General features: G+C 32.1%; 1 protein-coding gene across 2 annotated transcripts in view; it reads left to right on the top strand.

Annotated features, from left to right (window-relative positions):
* Window positions 1-21,407, top strand: part of LOC148617022 (atrial natriuretic peptide receptor 1-like) — a 45,466-nt gene that overhangs the window by 18,412 nt on the left and 5,647 nt on the right. For both annotated transcript variants that reach the window (XM_088584278.1, XM_088584280.1), the window contains exons 4-18: window positions 1,080-1,226; window positions 3,547-3,698; window positions 9,434-9,572; window positions 10,668-10,762; window positions 11,552-11,678; window positions 13,572-13,659; window positions 15,597-15,744; window positions 16,237-16,365; window positions 16,884-16,988; window positions 17,397-17,468; window positions 18,020-18,188; window positions 19,203-19,364; window positions 19,656-19,830; window positions 20,397-20,543; window positions 21,144-21,267. In XM_088584278.1, the coding sequence (XP_088440404.1) occupies window positions 1,080-1,226; window positions 3,547-3,698; window positions 9,434-9,572; window positions 10,668-10,762; window positions 11,552-11,678; window positions 13,572-13,659; window positions 15,597-15,744; window positions 16,237-16,365; window positions 16,884-16,988; window positions 17,397-17,468; window positions 18,020-18,188; window positions 19,203-19,364; window positions 19,656-19,830; window positions 20,397-20,543; window positions 21,144-21,267 (1,979 nt within the window). The remainder of the gene's footprint in view (window positions 1-1,079; window positions 1,227-3,546; window positions 3,699-9,433; window positions 9,573-10,667; window positions 10,763-11,551; window positions 11,679-13,571; window positions 13,660-15,596; window positions 15,745-16,236; window positions 16,366-16,883; window positions 16,989-17,396; window positions 17,469-18,019; window positions 18,189-19,202; window positions 19,365-19,655; window positions 19,831-20,396; window positions 20,544-21,143; window positions 21,268-21,407) is intronic.

Below are 21,407 nucleotides of genomic sequence, written 5' to 3'. Positions count from 1 at the left end.
GTGCACCGGTAGGATAAGCGTCATCTGCTTTTCTAGAAACACCCGCAGAGTTGCTCATAAAAAGTCAAGCCCGGGATAGACGAAAGAGGAAAGGAAAACTATGATACGTTTAACAAATCAGTTTCCAGAGCGCAGAACGATCAACGAGTTCATGATGACGACCATAAAACTTCTGTAGTGATGACTTCAATCTTGTAGTAACAAAGACATTTTAATCTGACTTTTCAAAACTTAAAAATAACTGACTCTCACACACTCTAAAAATAAAACAATAACTGACTATCACACACTCTAAAAATAAACAAAATTGTAATTTGAATACATTATTACTTTCTTCAAATTTTATTTTGAAAATTTACCACCGAGACCAATAATCCCTGTTGTTCACAAGATATTTCGCTGTACAACAGTCTTTCATTGGATTTAATCATTCTCCTGTTATTTATGCTGTTATCAAAGACCAGTGAATTCTGTATAAAGACCACTAAAATTCATATTAAAACCAGTAAATTTGTATAAAAACCAATATTTTTTTTCTCGCAAAAACAACAGTTGGAAGGTAATTTTCTATACAGTAAAACATTAGTTGATTAAGGTGTCATGAAAAGGGTATTTTCGTATTAATCCTGTATACAATCCCCGTACGGCCGTATTTGGTTTGGATCACCTGTATTGGCTTCCGTCTAGCGCCTCGGGCCAATACAGGTGACCGCAACCCAATACGACTGTTCTTGGACTTTATACAGGATTATTATGAAAATACCCATTATTAACAGTATAACACAAACACATACAGACGTCTGAAATATTCATTTCTCTATAATAAATGGGTTATTGCATTAACAATGGCAAATATCATCCCTCGCACTGTATGATATCACACTGACACGCTCGTGCAATAATATCTGCTCGGGACAATGTTCACCAATAAAAATGCAATTACCCTTTAGCGCAGAAGGAATTTGATTCGCATATTTATTAAAGAAGTAATTCATGACGGAAATAATTTTGTTTTAACGACACACTTTGATATTTGATGAAGTAATTGTTTAATCGAATGCTATTATCTGATGTTTCAGTGTTTGTTATATTTTCTGACTCGGACGTATTGAGAGATTTCCTTTACGCTGCAGATGAACTCTCCATGACAAATGGTGACCATGTTTTTATAACCATGGAACTGTTTCCAAGTGACTGGTTGGGCTATTACACGGAGTTCCTTAGAGGTACATTCTATGTTGAATTTTTCAGAAAAGGAAAATTTGGACATTACGGTATTGTAACTTTGTAAGAATGAAACAAAAATACATATTTGGACCATGCAATTTAAAATAATAGTTTATCAGTCATACCCGGTAAATTTGTTCATGACCATTGGACATTTAAAGAATTTATCTGGAAATTATTTATTATATAAATTAATTACAAAATATACCAATCATATATATTGCAAATTTCGATATGCTGTGCACGTGTTTCAAGAAGTCATCTCATGAGCAGCATAAGCATACAAAACTATGAAGATCTAAATCCCAAAAATAATATGCACATGAGGATGTTTTAAAATAGCACTGTATTTCATTGGAAAACCCTAATAGTGTTTGTAAGTCTTGTTCCAGTTTCAGTTTCCCTTCTGGAATTTTCGATGTAGAACGTATTGGAATCCGAAGACGATTATATTGTTTACTTCCGGGGAACCGAAACGCTGCATCACAATGCAAAATCTTTTTTAGGCTTTTCTTAATATTTTTATCCTGTAGAACTAGATATTTGTAATTTTTATCAGTATTTTACACAAAAAGATATTCTGCTTTTAATATTGAACCCATTTATGTGTTAATGATGTGTCTCCATGCATTTGAATGGTAGACAAGGACCAATTCTCATGAAATCACGGAGTCACGCGACGAGACTTACATACCCTATATCCATGAATCAAATGACAGATCTGGTCACCACGGTATTGTTTGGCTAGTAAAAAAGCAAAATAAAAATAATAAAAACAATCGTGTGAGCATGTTTCATCTAATATATGATTGCACAAAGACTTAAATTGTAGTAATATGTATATAGATATCCCTTGGGTAAAATGTTATGATCAATTAGTCATATTTTGTCAAACTTGTTCAATTTTATAGCTATTTATCATTCATGACGTGTGTGAGGTTTTTTCCGTAAAGGTCGTTGAATGGTAGCACCACTTTCATTAAAAATATAATTGTGAAAAAAAAAGGAAATGCAGTTGTAGTCAATTAGCACAAATATTATATGCTGTACTATACTCGTTATAACTGTGGCATCTGATGTTTTGCTCATCTGATGTCAATTAACTTGATTTAGACAGAAACGAATACTGTAAATGTGATGTACAAGAGTAAACTAGAAAACCTTTTCCTTTTTTCAAGATATACTGATATGGAAAATCCATGTGAAAATGTGAAATAAAAATAATATAATTATCATTCATGTTATTGTTAAATGGATCAAATAGAAAATAGAAAATTTTGACTCCGCAAACTAATGATATTGTTGGAAAGAGTAATCAAGGGAACCAAGGTTATAGCGGTAATCAAAAGAGTGTAATCCAGGGACAAAGACCAGACATGGAAAACAGACATACACAACAAAGAATATATAGTAACTAAAATCATACATGCAAAGTAAAAAAAAAAGACTCGGACTCCACTAAAAATAGAAAGTTCAAAATGTTATGAATTCCAATATATCGAATATTTGAAGTTGACGTCTTCTACAGTCTAATGCCCCGTGCACATCCGGGTATCAAAATAATATACCAACACCAGCGTTAAGCTTCTCGTAAAAGGCGACGTAGTAGTGCTCATACTCTATCCGGGGACTAGGGCGCTCTGCACACAAGGCAACTGGGTTGTGTGCACCATGTGGTGGAATGAGGTACCCTTGGCATTCTTCATGCTGGGGTCTTCAGGCCATTTTACGGAAAACCTGACCACAAGCCATAGTGGTGGGGAAAATGCCACGTTCCTCGCACTTTAATGAACTTTTCTGTGGTACTCTATCGGAGTGGGAACCATTGGGCTCTGCTACAGGAAGCTAAACAGTAAATCAGTCTGTCGGGTTTGAATGTTACTTCCCTTTGCGTAAAATTTTACAAAAGACGAAGCCAATGTCGGGTATATGAAAAATGACTATTTTGTCAAATATTTGAACTGGATTTTAAATACTCATTTAAGATTATCCAGTTACCGTTCAAAAAATTGCTCGGTCGAAAAATTGTCGTTTTCAAATTGAGACGACTGAATTAAAACAAATAAAGATAAGTTAACTATGATAATAAAATAGCTTTTTAATGGAATAAATGCTGTAAATATTACTAAAAATGCAGCAAAAGATAGATTTCATCTTGGTTCATCCTAGGTTAGCAAATAAAAATGCTTTCCAGGTTTTGTGGTGATCTCAAATCATTTATATTTATTTTTTCTTAACTTCAATAAGATTTATATTTGTATTTCATATCACTACTACAATGGATAAAAACAACAACGATTCTATGTGTATTTATTCAAGGTGACTATAAAGATGCAGCCGTCACAAAAGCATATGAGTCACTATTGCTTTTAACACCATTGCAACCAGATAATGTTGAACATAAGGTCTTTTCAGACGAGGTCAAGCTTAGAGCCCAACGGGATTATGGGTACACGTTTTCACCGGAAGAGGTATGTATTTTTTTGTTGTTGTTGACATGCCCAGTTATGAACTAAAAGGCCTCCCCAAAATGACAATCCATGTGTTGATAAGTATGAAGTTTTGGGCAAATCAAAGTTAAGTAAATGTTGTTTTCCAATTAGAAAAGTTGGAAGCGTATTGCCGTGAAATTCAACGGCCTATTGTTTACCTAGAGGTATAGCATAATATATCATTCCTCTGACAACTGGTGCCCCTTGCAGGTCCGGGTGTCAAAAGAATAGGCCTGCAGCAGCGCTAAGCTTGTCGTTAGAGGCGACTAAAAAGTGCTCAAAACCCTAGCCGGGGGCTAGGGCGCTCTGCCCACAGAGTAACTGTTGGTGTACCCCAGGTGGTGGAATGGGGTACCCTGGCGTGTTACATGTAGGGTTGTCAGGCTATAATACGGAAAACCTAACCGCAAACAACATTGGTGCACTGTATTGGGAAAGAAACCACGTTCCTCGCACGTTAAAGAACCCTGCTGTGGTATTCGATAGGAGTAGGAACCTTTGCGCTCCGTCATAGGAGGCTAAATTGCCCGACCCTGCCCATCCCTCTCTTTTTCCTAGTGGCAATCAAACTCTATCGACCCTTTTATCCTTGTGTCCCATCCCTTTGTTTCATTTCATTATTTCATGTTCATTTTATCATCCATTTCATGTTCATCGCCTGAATATAGCTGAAATATTGCTACTATGGCGTTAAACCCCAATAATCAATCGACCAATCTGACAACTGGTATGAATTTGACGTTACGGGTTACGAAATCTAACGAAACACTTGAAAACAAGCGTAAGAATGTGAAAGCAAATAATACAGTCGATATCTGACAATTGTGATTCTAAGGCATGTGCAACATTGAGTAAGAGCAAGGGCCCTTCATTAATTGGTAGATGTTATTGTCCGATCACACCACTGACAACCGTGTGGGTAGTCTGGCATCTGGTAATTAGTTGGTTGCCTGTTAAAGTGTTTTTGATTAATTTCTGATCTATCTATAATAACCCAACGAACTATATTTCACATGACAAATTACGCTTGAAATTATTATTATTATTATTACCAGGTTCTTTTATAGCGCATTATATATTTACAATAAAATACTCTAAGCGCATCTGGTTATTAGTTGGTTGCCTGTTAAAGTGTTTTTGATTAATTTCTGATCTATCAACAATAACCCAACGAACTATATTTCACATGACAAATTACGCTTGAAATTATTATTATTATTATTACAAGGTTCTTTTATAGCGCATTATATATTTACAATAAATACTCTAAGTGCTTTAGAGCATACATTAAAAATACATATAAACTCAGAAACTAGTAAACTTCATTTACAGTAAAAGAACATTGTGAACAATAAAGGAAATAAAAAAATAAATAGAAAAAAAGAAAAAAAATAAGGATTCATACTGCAGAGTCAATCCTCTTTAATCAGAAAATAGTCTGAAATATGTCTCATCATAATACTTAAAACTGTAAAATTTCTACGTTACTGATTGAATATATAATAATCACTAATAATTTTTTTTTCGTAAGAAAGTATTTTGAAACACATTATAGATTAAAGTATAACAAATAGATAAAATAGAAGTCATTTTTTAAAAAGCTGAATCATTATAACTACATTAACGTTTAATTAATTATTTGACTGATTTCTAATCGAGTCTTCCCAACTTCAATAGAGTGTTCATATCTTTACACCATTCTATGAAGAATCCCCTTGCGTAGCAATAGTTGTCAATCGCTAATACAGTAGCCGGTTGGCTATATTTGCCAAGAACAAATGCTTCTAGGCATGATTCATAAGACATAATTTATTAATGCTCACAATAAATCAGTTTAAACTTGATCAAGAAGTCGATTCGGTAGATGAAAACACTTCCGATGTTTCAATAGTTTAGAAGGAGCAATAAAGCAAATTTGTGCATAAAATAACCGCTTATATTTTTGTATTGTAGCTTCATTTGTGAAATGGTATATATACACTTATATTTATTAATGAATAAACCACATACGAACGTGTGTGCTTAAAGAAAGTCGTTGATATACTGTGGAAGTACTATTGTTTGTGGATACTAATTGAAAGTTGACCCACATCAAGTACTGTACATAAAAGTATGTACAAGACATTGATTTCCGAAACCGCTTTAATCGAGTTAGTTAGTTTGAAGTTAATTTTGTTTAAGGGTATTTTCTTGATTTTATATTACCAGCGTTGCAAATAGACAAACATAAATTTGTCTTATTCAATAACTCATGTGTAGGTGTAATTTATACGTTTAATGGATACGAAACTTCACCAATTTCTATAACTTCAGAAATTATTACAATTTTGTTTATTATTGCGAAAAAGTTTGAATGAAGGTTATCATTTGTGATCTGCGTTACGGAATATGTTTATTGTTAGGGAACTCCAAATGTATTTCATTGAATTGTATGTTGCTTGAATGCATACTTTGTTTTCAGCTTGCTCATTTTTTGTACTTATAAAAAAAACAAGGAATGTTCTATTTCACACCATGAGAAACCGTTTTTTTTTAATTTTTTCAAATGAGTTTGCACAAATGGCATTCAAAGTAGCTTATTTAAAAGAATTTTGAAAATTGCATTTGATTGAAAGGCAAGTTTTAAATTACAATATTTTAATATAGACAAATAACTTCACCCTTAAATGAATAATCAAGGGAACCAAGATTATAGCGGTAATCAAAGGAATGCATTCCAGGGACAAAGACCAGACATAGAAAACAGACATACACAACAAAGAACATAAAGTAACTAAAATCATACATACAAATAAAAAAAAGTAAATGAGCAACTCGGACTCCACTAAAAACTATGAGCATGGACCAGGTGCACCGGTAGGGTAAGCGATAAGAACATTTGTCTTTTCGAGTTTGTACTTTTGTGATGACACGTTCTCTTTTGTTTTGTTTTAAAAGATGAAAGTTCCAGTATATTTTGTAAATGGAAAGAAAGCTCAATCAGTCTGTAATTATGTTTGATAACTTCTAACGAGCGCTACAAGATTATTAGGCAGTGTCAACTTGTTTATGAAACATTTAATTACCAGAGAAAATTTGAAGGCGTTGACACAAAGGTTGTACTTCAGTGGCCATTATTTTATGTACAGAAAATCAATATATCCCTATGGAAATAAAGATTAAAAAAGATGAAAACCGATTATAATTAATGAATAAGGCTAGACACACAAGAATTTGCAATTTGAGTTATTCATCAAAGAAAGAATAGTACTTATTTTATAAAAACAAATACTTACTAGATGTCCATTATTTATTGAATGTGTAAACAATTTCGAAAGTTAACATATGACATTGATTTTATGATGCTCGAACTTTCTCAAGCCAAATATCACATAATTTTTTTCTCGTGTCAAGAACGCTTTTGGGTTTACCTCGTGCAAATCCCATGGCCATCGTCTTCCCTCGTGATGCACACTAAATAACCTGTATAGCAGTTTATTTTAAAGTGTGCACCACGAAGATTGAGGTTATTTAAAATAAACCGAAAACATATAACAGCCATTCCTTAAAATGTAATTTAAGTACCAACATTCAACGAGTAAATCATTAAAAAAGTATGATGACGTCACAGTCATTACAAAATTTGGTCTATGAGATGATAAACGAAATTGTTGATCCAATCAGCAACCGTGTTACTTATGAAATTAAATTATTTCATTATGTCATGTAGTTATTGTTTTTGCACAAAAATGTGTGTTTATATTTTCTTTTTTATTTTATTCTTTTATCTTCTCTCTTGATATCTTTCGCTAGGATAAGCATGATCAAATTATGGAATATCTAAAACCTCTATCATAGGAAATCATTAATGGGAAGGTGGAGACAATTACACTAATATGAGGTAGCTGTAACCTGTAAGAAGACGAAGTTGACTGTATTTATATTTCTAAAACAAATTATGCCTGATACAGTTTTACATCAACTAGGGTTATTTTCTTCATAATTTTTCAAAAACTGTAAGATGTTAGGTATAAACAGATCAACCTTTTAGTGAAAGATACGAAACTAGTAACGATGTTTACTCGGTACTACAGATTAACTACCTGTCAGACTAAAATCGGAGTTCAGTTCTTCTAAGGTCAAATGTTAACTTTTTATCGATTTCCAGTATGAGGACTTCTTCCTCTATAATTAATCATTTAAGGAAGGAGTAGAAAATAATGACCAATCATGTGATTTATGGGTTGATTATCACTTATGAGTCGAGGGAGTCGAGTTGTGTATAATCTACGTAATAAAACAGCAGACTCATCTTGAAAGATGAAAAGAATAACATATGTTTGATGTTGTCTGATTTATTATTGCTGTATGTAATTGAATTTTGATTTCAAAAAGGTTAACGAAATTATAATATGACACAGTCAGAATATGTATTGAACTTCTGTAGAGAAGCAAGGTTTAAATCGTGAGTTTCTTTAGTAGATGTTTTTTGCCGTTGTTTTCATACTAAGTCTTCTTTAACAGAAGTATCACGATGTAAAAAATACACATTGTTTCTTTGATATCAGAAGGTCACTCAGAGACAATTCTGGAAGCGAAGCAAAATTACAGGTTTAAATTCAATTATGAATTGAGTGGTTTAGCTTCTTTTTACCATCTGCATCACGTATTGTTAATGTAGATATGATTATTTTACTCTATTTAATCCTTTACAAACAAATTTTATCACAACAGTAAATTTCAGATGGCAACACCATCATATTTTTAATAAACACCTGTAGCTCTTTGCAATAGATAAATAATAATAAAGATTTATGGTACTGGCCTGGAATATCATGATGTATGTGACTGTCAAAATTTAATTGTATGGAATGTATGTTATATGAATAATAAGATGTGTTATTACCCAAAAGTGCAAACAGCATTCAATGTTGGAGGTCGTCATCTTACATCTAAAGACGTTGAAATTTAAGGGAGATAATACCTATTTCACGGACCATCTTGGAAAAAACATAGACATACATTTTCAATTAATTAATAGTGTTTAATATAATGTGAAAGTGATAAGTTTAAATGAATTTCTGACATAAACGGTAAAAAGCCTTTTCAAGGGGAAATGATTAACGGGGAAATTCTTTGAAAGGGAAGGTAATTAATAGATTATTTTATTTTTATTTTTATTCATATCTTTTGCTGATATAACACGAGAAATAGTTCGATGATCCCATATTTTCTTTTTGAAATATGAAAGTTCATTATAAATAAGTAATTTGATAACCCGTTTTTTTAAGTTGAAATTTCCTGAAGAATCCATGTGAAATGTTGGCACAATTAAGGCACAACTATCTCGAAATCTAGTTCGATGACGTATGTTTTCACGTCAAAATTCTGAAGTATGATCATTAAAGATCAATTAAAAAAACTAGGAAAATCTATCTTTTTGAAATATGATCTACTTAAAGTAATGTTTGAGTGTAAATGTATCCAAACTATATAACCATTTTTCATATAACCAATCTAAAAATAAGAAACTTTCCTTAAATTTCAAATTTAATTCCAGTCATAATGTTAATAATTGATTCTTAAACAAAACTTAATTTTTGCCTAATTTGAAATGTGGAATGTGGACCAATATTTAAAAACGATTTCTGTCTCTTCTTACACTTGATTTGGTTATTTTTACGTTTCAATCTTGCATTAACGTATCAAATCTTTTATTTTTTTATTGCTTTCAGGTGGTTAACTATTTCATTACAGCCTTTTATGATGGTACCATTTATCTAACGGAAGCAATCAATAGAACCATTGAGGATGGGGGCGATTTGAATGATGGGTTAGCCTTGTCACAATATGTCTGGAATAATACGTACCCAGGTATTGAAGCTGAACATTAAATTTTCAATTAAATCTCAGTATTATTTCTAAAATATGTTTACGAGGTTTACGTACGGAATTAAACATTTCGGCATTTATTCGCCTTTCCTTTGAAAAATGCCTAAAAGTTTATCACTATGTATATCTGTAGGTCTATTTTATTGCCTCTCCGCCCGTCTAGATGGAAATCTCCAAAACTCAAAAATACTGTGTGTGATTTGAGTAAAAGTTCATATAGAAATCAAACAGGAGGTAATTTTCGTTGTAAAAAACACTAAATTCACATTTACATGCATATATGAATCGGAAACAATTGCTATCTTACTTTGTCATTCTACAATTTGAGACCGCACACAATTTATGGTCGTATTATGCTATTGTTGTCGTCGTTGACACGCAAATCTGGACAATAACTTAACTATAGGAATACAAATCTTAATACAATTATACCACAAAAAGAAGCTCGGGTTGATTTTGGGAGTTGTGCTTTGGACCATTTAGGAATTAGGGGTCAAAAGGGACCAGAAACTAGCATTTTCATTATGTCTTGACTAAACTTAGGTAAATGTTAATGAATCTTTTTAAAATTTTGTAGCATACGGTGCGATACCACAAAAAAACTGGGATTGGTATTGATTTAAACCGTTTAAAAATTAAGGGCCAAAAGAAACAAAAACAAGCATTTTCATAATGTCTGGACAATAACGTGATTTATTGTGAAAGGATCACTTTGAAATTCTAACACAAGGTGTCATACTACAAAAGGAAGGCTGGGATTAGTTGTTTAGTTACAACTGGTTATCGTTTTTAATTCGGTTGATGTTAGTATAAAAATCTGAAAATATAGATCTAAATACAGATAGGACTATCATTATGTAAAAATATAGCATTTGTAGAAGGTAAAAGCATCGTTCGTGCGGTGAATTTTTACACTATTTTTTACTAGTAGTTTAACGTCTTTGTCTCGAAATTTGTCTTATAAAGAAGGTTCTGTTTTACTTACTTTTTCCGATTTAAAGTGGCTTACATTGTAATTTTATGTTACACAGAGAAGGCTGTCATATTTCTTTACGAAATTGTTAATTACATTTCAAGGTATCACTGGAATGGTAGCTATAAATGAGATAGGAGACAGGATAGCTGATTTCGATTTGTTTGATATGACAGACCCATCGACAAGAGAGTTTAAGGTAGGAACACGTTCTTTTCCAATCTTCTATTCAGACCAAGAACAACTTTCTTATATGCTCTGCTATCCAAAATGATAAAAAAAAATTCACATACAACACTCATCATTACAAATCTACGGAGGTGTTAGAGTGTACTGAACGGGATTAAGCTTCTGGATCAGGGATATATTGCAACGAGATTAAAGTCACCCAAACAAACGTTTTATAGTCGTCATCATTAGCTCCGTGAACTCGTGAGTCATTATAGTGTATCCATCTGCACATTATTTTTTTTTGCTTTTCCTCTTTCGTCTAGCCCAATCGTGACATTTTATGAGCAACTAAGTGGGTCTTTCTTTTTTTTTTTTGGGGGGGGGGTGCCCTTGTTTTTCCTTTCTCCTTTAGTCGACCAAACCCAGACTTTTCCTATTACAAGCGACAATTTGAAAGTTAATACATTCTACATAATGGTTCTAAGGGTTCATTATAACTGTATTATGGGGAACGAAATGATGACTTTCTCATGTTTTTGTACTATTGGGAAATTGCAAATCAGTTCTAAGCTTGCAAGACGAAGGCGTGTCAAAAGCGTGATTTAAAATTCGAGAAGAACATTGTTTCAAGCGTGCATAGAATTCCTTCGTCTATCTTAAGGATGCGGATGCTGTTCTATAATATACATATCAAGAATATCATTGAAGTCCTCAGTTGAAATGTTTTGATCAATTCACTTTCAGTCACGAGAAAGTTTGAATTAGTACTGGTTGTCGTACTTACAACTATATACACATATGTTTTTGTTTATTTCAGTTGGTTGGACGGTTTCGTGGAGCTACATTAAAATACGAACCTATACCTGGTGTTTCTATAACTTGGAGGAAAGGGTTGCCCCCTGATACTCCGGTGTGTGGTTTTAGGGGGGAACTTTGCCTTCTTGGTATGTCAAAACTATTTTTACAACTGATTGTAAAATTGATGTACAATTACTTCGGCATGTCCAAATCAATAACTCTTTCGTTGTTTGTAATTCTAAAAAAAAATATTCCAGACAGGGGAATCATATTTATCGAACGAATTTCTATGTTAAATACTAAACTTAGATATTGGTATAGGAAGTGACATTAATTGATTGTTCATTGTAAAACTTTTTGATTTACTTTAAAAATATATGTGTTGCAGAAATATTAAGTGTTGGTCTCTGTAAGGGTCAGGCAGTTGTGAAACATGGTATGTAAAAAACCACTATTTTGAAAGTTTAATTTGAATATGTGCATGTTTCTGAATTTTTCCATTTTGCCTGATTCTTACAAAAAACTTAAACTGAATGATTATTGCATAATAACTTATAAAACTTCTCTATACAATAAAACCTGTATAAACAGAACCATATAAAACAGAAAACTGTGTAAACCAAACGTCAGTAAACATCCCAAAGGATCTAAAATGTTTTAAATCCGTATAAGCCGATCACGTGGCTTGTTTTCCATTAAGCGGTACGAACCAACTTTCTCAAATATTACCAGTTCGTTTTGTTCGTCGACTGACGCGAACCACTGGATACGAACCAATAATGTAACACGAATCTGTGGTTTAAATAGAACGAACCGTATAATGGAAAGCACCCCTGTCCAAGCCAAAGGTCCACACAGCAACAGACGTTCGTCCCCTCTCTTACTATCCGCTGCAGACAGGCCTTTCGAAATTCTCGGGCGTAATTTAAATCACGACAATTATACAATTGGATAACATCTCATAAGATCAGTCACTTTTTTCGGCTTTACAAGATATTTGCATTTTATAAGAGAGCTGGTTGCAGCGTCAAGAGTGAATTTCGAACGTCGGATGCTGTTTTGGAGCTTGGTCCAAACAAAAGCAAACCTTTTGTCTGAAAAGGAAGTTTGATTTAAATATTTTTAACGTCTCATTGTACAGTTTCAATACGTTTTGAATCTGTATTAACCAAACACCTGTCATAACTTAACAAAACCCTTTGTTTAGACGGGTTCTTAGTTTTGTATTATGTTTGGTTTACTCAGGTTTCACTGTAGTAAATAAAGAGTAGAAGAGAAACTTACGTTGCAACTCATGGTTTTTGTAAATTCTCAATTCATGTGATATATTGAATTACCTCATTAAGTTGTATAACTGTATAATTCATATCCGTTGATTAAAGATCGAATGTTGTTTTTCCTTTATTATCTTGTTCATGGAGATGAAATAACCGTTTCGATTTCGGAAGCACCATTTCTAGAGTTTCCGAATATGATCAAAACTAAAAAGCTGGTCGTATAAACTCGCCATTATCTTGCCTTATTACCTATAAAGTGCAATGCATTTTTTCGTAACTGTCTGTGAGGTCAAAATGATCAAATGTTTTAATAAACAAATGCGTAGTTTGTTATCAAAGAGTGTATAGGTTTACCGTATTCGATTAAAAAATAACACATTCGACTTTGTTACAAAGTTTTGGACATTTTTTAAGGAATGTCTGTTATATTTTTTGTCAATAGAGAGATAACCCCAATCATTTGATACACGAGGGCATTGAGGTTTTTTTTAATAGCTAGGTGAAAAAACAACATTTATTCTCAGTATCACAGATTGCAAGTAGATAATCAAAAAAGGTTGATGACGTTTCAGCTACATGGTATAGTTCAGTACATGATATGATAGACAGTGCTTTTTTAATCGTGTTATTTCTGAAATTAAATTATACGCTCATATGCTAAGTTTTGAGAATTTCTTAATCGTAAGTACTACTTTGCAGTCAGTTATATCGCGAGTTCTGTGACTTTTTATTTTACAACTAACTTAGTTGTTTTGCTTTTAGTTTCCGACAACACGCTGACGTATGTTTTAATATTTGTTCTGCTTGGAGTTTTCCTGACTGTAGCCTTAGTTTTCTTTTTTGTTTACAGGTAAAGTACTTATTAAAGATTATATTATGACTTGCTTTAAAGCTATTTAGACCACAGTCTTGATAAAACGGTGTTTAACATTAAAGACATATGAAGATTTTTTTTTCATTTCATAGATAAGTTTGAACTAACTACCGAAAACGTAACAGAATACTGCTCCAACACATAGGCTGTGTCTTATCAAATGTATAAAGAAAACTGGTCCTATTGGAATCGAAATAAATCAATGTAAGAACATGGAAACATTTATGCCTCAAAACATTTTGCAAACCTTGGAAAATATGTGAAAATTTGTATTTTTGAAGGAATTTATACCGCAGAACGAGGTCAGATTTTTGTATTTGTTATATAACCAGTACAAAATGCCTTCGTTATCTCAGCACCGTTAGTTTTATTCAATTTTACACCAAGGCAAACAATAAAGAAAAATGTATAATACATTAATCACAGGACCAGGAAGTCTTCAATACGTCTCCTGAAATCAGGAAATAATAATTCAATTGTTGATATTGCATGATTCAAGGATGTAATGCTTTTGCACATCAATTTGTGGGTGTGTAGATATTAGTCTCGACACTGTTGTCTGTGTCACGTTACTTTTTAAATTGGGTGTGTTATTGTGAATGCATTTTATAGAATTAATAATTGTAATATAGTAATTGTTTTTTTTAATTTTTGTATAATGTACCAACTGCCTGATTTTTACTTTGACTACTATTTCATAGGATAATCTAAGTGTAAGAGAAACCGTAAAATAGTCACTAAACTGTACTATTTCCTACAGTTCCTGAATAAAACTGTTTCTTACTTAGTAAACGTCTGACAGAAGGTTATTCTTGTTCCATATAATGGGAATTTCATCTTATTCCGAACGTTACTTCCGGTCAGTATTGATTCTCTGTTTTGATTTATTCCTACGAACGGTAATTGCTTACCTTAATTGGCTTGAATTCCATAGATACTAAGAACTTTAAAACAAACTTTCAATGTTATGCTATAATCAAATTATATTTTTTTCATGGTCACGAAAAGGGAAAGTAAGACATTCTTTGTTACTTAAGTATTTTATGACAAATATCATAACAGATGTCGTGTGAAGAGTTGGAAAAGAAGCATTTATATTTTTTCCTCAAAACAATTATTTTTATGATTGGCCTTATGCATTAAAATGTCAAATTCCTTTTATTTCTGAAAAAATAAATGTGTACTAGTTTTTTTTCCATGCAGACCTTGCAAATAGGGTATATAAGTCTCGTTCTAGTTTCATTTTCTTTAACGGAATTTGCGATGTAGAACGTATTGAAAACCGAAGACCGATCTGTATTTTAGTGTATTTTCTTACTTCATTTATCATGAAGAAATAGTTATTTGTCATTTTTATTGGTATTTTTACACAGAAAGTTGTTTGCCCTCAACACTGAACTCAACGCTCTCTAAATGAAAAATCTCTATGCTTTTGAATGGTAGACTAGGACCCATTCTCGTGAAATGAAGGGGTCACAACATCACGAGACTTACACACTCTATGCTAACAATATTATAGAAAATGATTTACGACAACACACTTACAGGTTTTATAAATAATTAAAAGTCCCTTTTTTAGCTTTTTAGTGTTTTCTTTCAAATACGTTACTATGTATATCAATTGTATCTCACCGTTATGCTAACTTGACATTAAATTGTTAATCAACGCTGGTTTTCTTAGTTTTATTTACCAAATTAACGACTAAAGGTTCCGAACATACATGAAATGTTCAAAGGAAATAGAAATACAAACAACGTTTATATTACAATAAGCCGTTGCAGTTCAACCGATCAAGGGAAACATAATAAGTGCACAAAGGCTACTTTTCCTTTAATTAACAACTCTCTTTGTACATATAGCCATGTTTATGTACTCTTTGCCATCTTCCAAGCATCAATTTTCTTTTGAACAGGAGAATCAAGCATATTAATGAATTGGGGCAAATGACTTGGTTGGTACAATGGAGCGAGGTTCAACTTACCAAACAAAACAGACAACAGGGGTCATTGATTTCAATGTCCCGGATGTCACTTAATCTCGCAGCAAACGATTCTAGTCAGGTACAAATATAAAACAATGAATAGTGGTTATAACAATATCTGAAGTTTGAAAGTGAAAAGTAAAAATATAGACATAGAAATCAATGAAAGGAACATTTCACAATTTAAAAAAAAGGAAGAATGATCAACGTTTATCCATCACAAACTAGAACATCGACAAAACATCCATATCATCAAAATGTTTTTTCAATAGTACTTCGATTCATAAATATAAATGCCCATGTAAATGATAAAAATATCCATTACATTTTGAACATTTCAGTTCTTTCTGGAAAATTTGTAAATAAAATGTCAGTTGAACCAGGTAGATTTTGCTATGTTGTCCCTTTAAGCCCCAAAAAATGACCAAAATCACAAAACTGATATTGTATTACTGATGTCAAATTCGTAATTTTGTATTGACATCCATCAAATATAAAAAGGAAATATACAGTAAGAAAAACCGAAATTCAATCAAGTATGCATTACTCTATCACAATATCATCTTTTTAGGCATCAATTTCAAGAACACAACAGTTGTTTACTCAAACTGGAATCTGTAGAGGAAACACCGTGGCAATTAGACGTTTAAAAATGAAGACGATTGAATTAAATAGACAGTTGCTACTGGAATTCAAACAGGTATTCGCTTATAGAACGATAAACATGTTTAATATACATTTCCGCCGGAAAATTTCTTTTGTTTTAGCCCGAGACCGTCCTCACGGAAGTAAATGTCACAGATGCTCATCGACTTCCACGTAGTTGACACAGAGAGATCCTATTGAATAATTATCAATTATCAAGTTATATTTGAAACCTCATTTTATATATATAAACGAGACGACTCTATTCGCTACACTGCTCCATCGGATCAAATTGATACAGGGAAGATAATGTAAGAAACGTATAGAAAGGTTTGAAAAATTCCCCACGATGTTAGATATATATATAAGTATTTGTATTTGTATTTTGGTTCATTTGTTTTTATTACTTTGTATGTATGACTTTAGTTACTTCATGTTCTTTGTTGTGTATGTCTGTTTTCCATGTCTGGTCTTTGTCCCTGGATTACATTCTTTTGATTACCGCTATAACCTTGGTTCCCTTGATTACTCTTTTAAATAATTTTATAACTAAAATTTAATCTACTTTTTTAGCTACAACATTTACATCATCAGAACTTATGTGCTTTCATTGGTGCTACTATTGAGCCAGGAAATAATACTTTATTGATGGAGTATTGCCCAAGAGGAAGTCTTCAGGTTAGTTTTATAGTATGACCCTTAAGTAATATTTTTTCTATGTACTTTTAAAGAGAATAAGTGAATTTTGGACGATTAATCAAAATATATAATCCATGCAGATTAAGTTTAGAATAACAACAAAAACGTCAACCACTCTAATTTAAAAAAAAAAGTTATTACACATTTTAAATGTTTTTTTCTAATAAAACAGGAGTAATGCGAAATACAATTGGAACTGTTTGTCAAATTAAGAATGAGCGATCTTACTCCAATTGCTTCAAAAGAAAATAAATAAGTGTGATGCTAAAAGATGACATAAAAAACACATATTCATATATTTCATTATATTTTGTGATTAAAAATCATTACTTGTAAACAATTATTTGATAGAAATTGAGTTTGTTTATCTGTCTGTCACCTTTTTAGGATATTCTGGAAAACGACGACATTGAACTAGATTGGACATTCAGATATTCTTTGCTCAGAGATATCGTCGGAGTAAGTGTTGATATTGAGTTGGTTTGTTGGTTATATAGAGGACAAATTGATAGAACTCTTTATCATTTTAATAAGGCTACGGTGAGATATTTTTTTTTAATTAGCTCTGTGTCAGTTGAAGGCAAAATTAGATACTTTTAGCCCGGCTATTTACCATAGGATTCTTGTGACTTGAATGTGATCGAGATAATGAAATTCTTCCTCAATGTAGTAAATTCCTGCTATTACTCCTTACTCCCATTCCCACGTATCTTACTTACAAATTCTCAATTCATGATTCGCCATCCCATATACACCAAACAATAATCCCTTTTATTGCTTGACAAGAAATTAAAACTGTATTGTATTTCAAATGAAATAAAAGTCTACAAAACAAATACTATCTGGGTATTGATTTTTTTTTCTAGTACATAAAAAATGTTTCAGCGTGTCTGACCAGTACAAAACAGTCTTTGAGAATTGAGCGAAATGCATGAAATGTCTGTCAAGGTAACGTTAAGATATATAACCAATCAATCAATACTTATTTTGTTTTAATTTGTTTACTACAGGGAATGATGTACCTCCACGATAGTCCTGTCAAATTTCACGGTCGACTGAGTAGCTCAAATTGTGTGATTGACAGTCGGTTCATGTTAAAACTGACAGACTACGGGCCTTTTACAATATTTAACATGGCCAAACAAAGCCAGATCGCAACGAACACATACAACAAAAACAGTAAGTAACTATCATGTATCTTAATTGCTACTTTTGTGAATATTTACATATTTGGTAACATTAATTAAAAATATAGCTTAATTCACATTTCTGCATGAGATTAATTAAATTAGAAATTCCTTTGCGTCACAAAATGTGTGTTAATTCTATCGTATTAAGACCTATTTAATTGAAATTAATCCGTGCCAAAAAAAAAATCATAATCGTCATTCTGTATAACGTGATAGGTGATGACCTTAAAACGTTTTTGTTTATGTAGAATCATGCAAAATGTGATTCATGGTTGGATAGTCTACATCTTTTTATTTTGGATATTTTGTTTAAAATGTTATAATAATCAGAAATTAACATGTGGTTTTCCATACAAACCTTGTTCGTATGAAATAAATATTATATATAATGTACTGTACTATTCAATATTAAGGGAGATAACTCTGTAAATGACAATTTTCAAAGTGTATTATCTCCTAAGAGCAAACAGATTGGAATGAATATTTCGTCATACAGACCTACAAAGCAACTGAATAACAAAAAATAAAAATGTGTAGCCTTATTTTGGTGTATCACATAATACAGAATTTTCATGATTCTTACAGAGACTGCTACTTAAATGGTTGGTGTAAACAGATACAGTGAAAACTCTCAAAACTGAATCCCTATTGTTGTGCAGAACTTGTTCAGTTTGTCGGTTTACACATGTTCGTAATGAATTGAAATCGAGATGAACGAATCAAAACTGTCTGGTTCAAACTGTTTTATACCATGTTCGGTTGTTACAGGTTTCATTATATTTCAAGGAATTGTCTCAACCGTAGTAATAAATGGTGTCAAAGAGTAACCAAGGGAACCAACATTCTGGTGGAAATCAAAAGAATGTTATACAGGGACAAAGACCAGACATGGAAAACAGACTAACACAACAAAGAACATAAAATAATCAAAATAATACATACAAAGTAACAAACGTAAATGACCAAAAACATATATTAAAAGCATAATGTTTTGGTTTCACAGAATTTTTATGGACAGCACCAGAGCTACTTCGCAATATAAACTCTAAAACTAGACTATTACCAGAGGACTATGCTAGGGGTGATGTCTACAGCTTTGGTATCATCTGTCATGAAATTGTCATGCGCTGTGAGCCATTTGAATGTATAGATTTAGCATCCGAAGGTATGATTATATCATACATGTAACCCATTTAATATACAAAACATTCCTTCTCATTGTATTCTTTTAATGTTTTATTTGCAACTTATGAAAAAGGACATGCACTCAGTTTTTGAAATTGTATCTTTATGTGAAAGTATCCTATTATGCTTTTAATATTTTATAATTATCAATATATACTATTTTATCAAACTTCATTTTCAATTGAATGAAATATAAAATGACATACTTAGCAAATACACACTCATGTTTAAAAAAAAATCTTATGACATTATATCTTCCATCTATGAATAGAAATAATTGCAAAAGTGATGGCCCCACCTGGTATAGAAGGGCCGTTCAGACCAAAACTATCTGAGGATGCTTGCAGTCCCGAATTGGCGAGTTTGATGGAAAAATGTTGGTGCGAAAGCCCTCTTAATCGACCAACCTTTAAAGTAGCAGCATCGCTTATAAAACGTATTAGTGTGTATGTATAGGATAAAACTATTTTTCATTTGTCGGTTTGTCAAAATGGACCAATTACTCACACAATATATAAAAGTCCTTCATATCAAGTTCATGATTTACACAAATTTTACACACCGATTTGAAAGATCTATCTTTAATCTTTAAATTTCAATCACAAAAAAATGTGTCTTTTGTTCGTCTTCGAGACCCTCATTCAGTGAAATTGACAAATTGACGATATCCAAATGACAAAGTAACATGGTTGTCAATTACAACATTCGGCTTCTGTTAATTGATTTTGTTTTTAAAATTTTTGTTTTGAATAAAATTTATTAGAATTAATGCATCACGCGCTTTTAATCGGTTCTATAGTTTTCGAAACCGTTGCAGTCCTGTTTAATGATAGTTACTCCATATACATTGAATTAAGTGTGGTATGAAGTGTCTTAGTGGAGATGCGAAAACTCATTTATAATGCACGAAAAGATATGTGCTAATTACATTCGAATTACATGCAGATAAAATGAAAATAAAGCAATTTTCTAAGATATATTGATACAATTTTATAAACTTCATTAATGATAGAGGAAAAGACGAGAACATCCTTGACAACCTGATGAAAAGAATGGAACAGTACGCTAATAACCTAGAGTCACTTGTAAACGAAAGAACTCGTGCTTATGTGGAAGAGAAGAAAAGAGCAGAAGAACTTTTACACAGGCTATTACCTCCGTAAGTTGGTGAATATTGCATGTGTATGATATATATATATATATATATATATGTCAAAAATAATGTAGTGGACGAAATCAACACGGGTTGATATCAAATTCTGTTCAAACCATAATTATTAATATTTGAATATATTCATATTTGAATGTCGCTTCTATTAATTTTTACGTATAGTCTAGGTTTACTTCATGCGAATACACCTTCAAGTAATATTTACATGCATTTCACGTGAAATATGTGCGATATTCATGTGAAATTCACTTACCATGAATTTTGTGGAAAAAGTTCTCATTAAATTCACATGACAGCTTCATTCACATTTGAAAATCGCGTGAAATTTGTGTGAAATAGTTTATCTGATGTATCACGTTCAATTTTCAACATTCACTTAAGACTTCAAAACCACTAACAACATTAAAAAACTGGTGCCTTGACAGAAACGTAGTGTAAAATAACAATTTTCAAAAATACGAAATCTTACATCGTTGTCTACAGTTTGCCTTTTGTCTGATTGAATAAAATGTCAGTCTTAGTTTTGATCTGTGAAAACAAAGTTATATTATACCTGAATAAACGTAGTTACCGTTACTTTTATTGTAGTTTTGTAGCAGCAAAACTTTCGTCAGGAAATAGTGTTGAACCAGAAGCGTTCGGATCAGTAACGATATATTTTAGTGATATTGTTGGATTCACCTCATTGGCTGCAATGAGTACACCACTGCAAGTAGGTATTGAGATGTCTTCCTAAAAACCTTCATGCATCGAGTCTTAAAACACTGGAGGTTTTTCATTATGCATTTTGATTACCCAAAAATATTCAAAAAGTTTTTACTTCTATTTTTTTATTGATTGATTATTGTGGCA

The sequence above is a fragment of the Perna viridis genome, chromosome 5 (assembly GCF_037379345.1).
Source record: "Perna viridis isolate PV_CMFRI_1.1 ecotype Kerala chromosome 5, ASM3737934v1, whole genome shotgun sequence".
NCBI lineage: Eukaryota > Metazoa > Mollusca > Bivalvia > Mytilida > Mytilidae > Perna > Perna viridis.
Note: the sequence above shows the minus strand (reverse complement) of the source record. Positions and strands in the feature narration are given on the sequence as shown.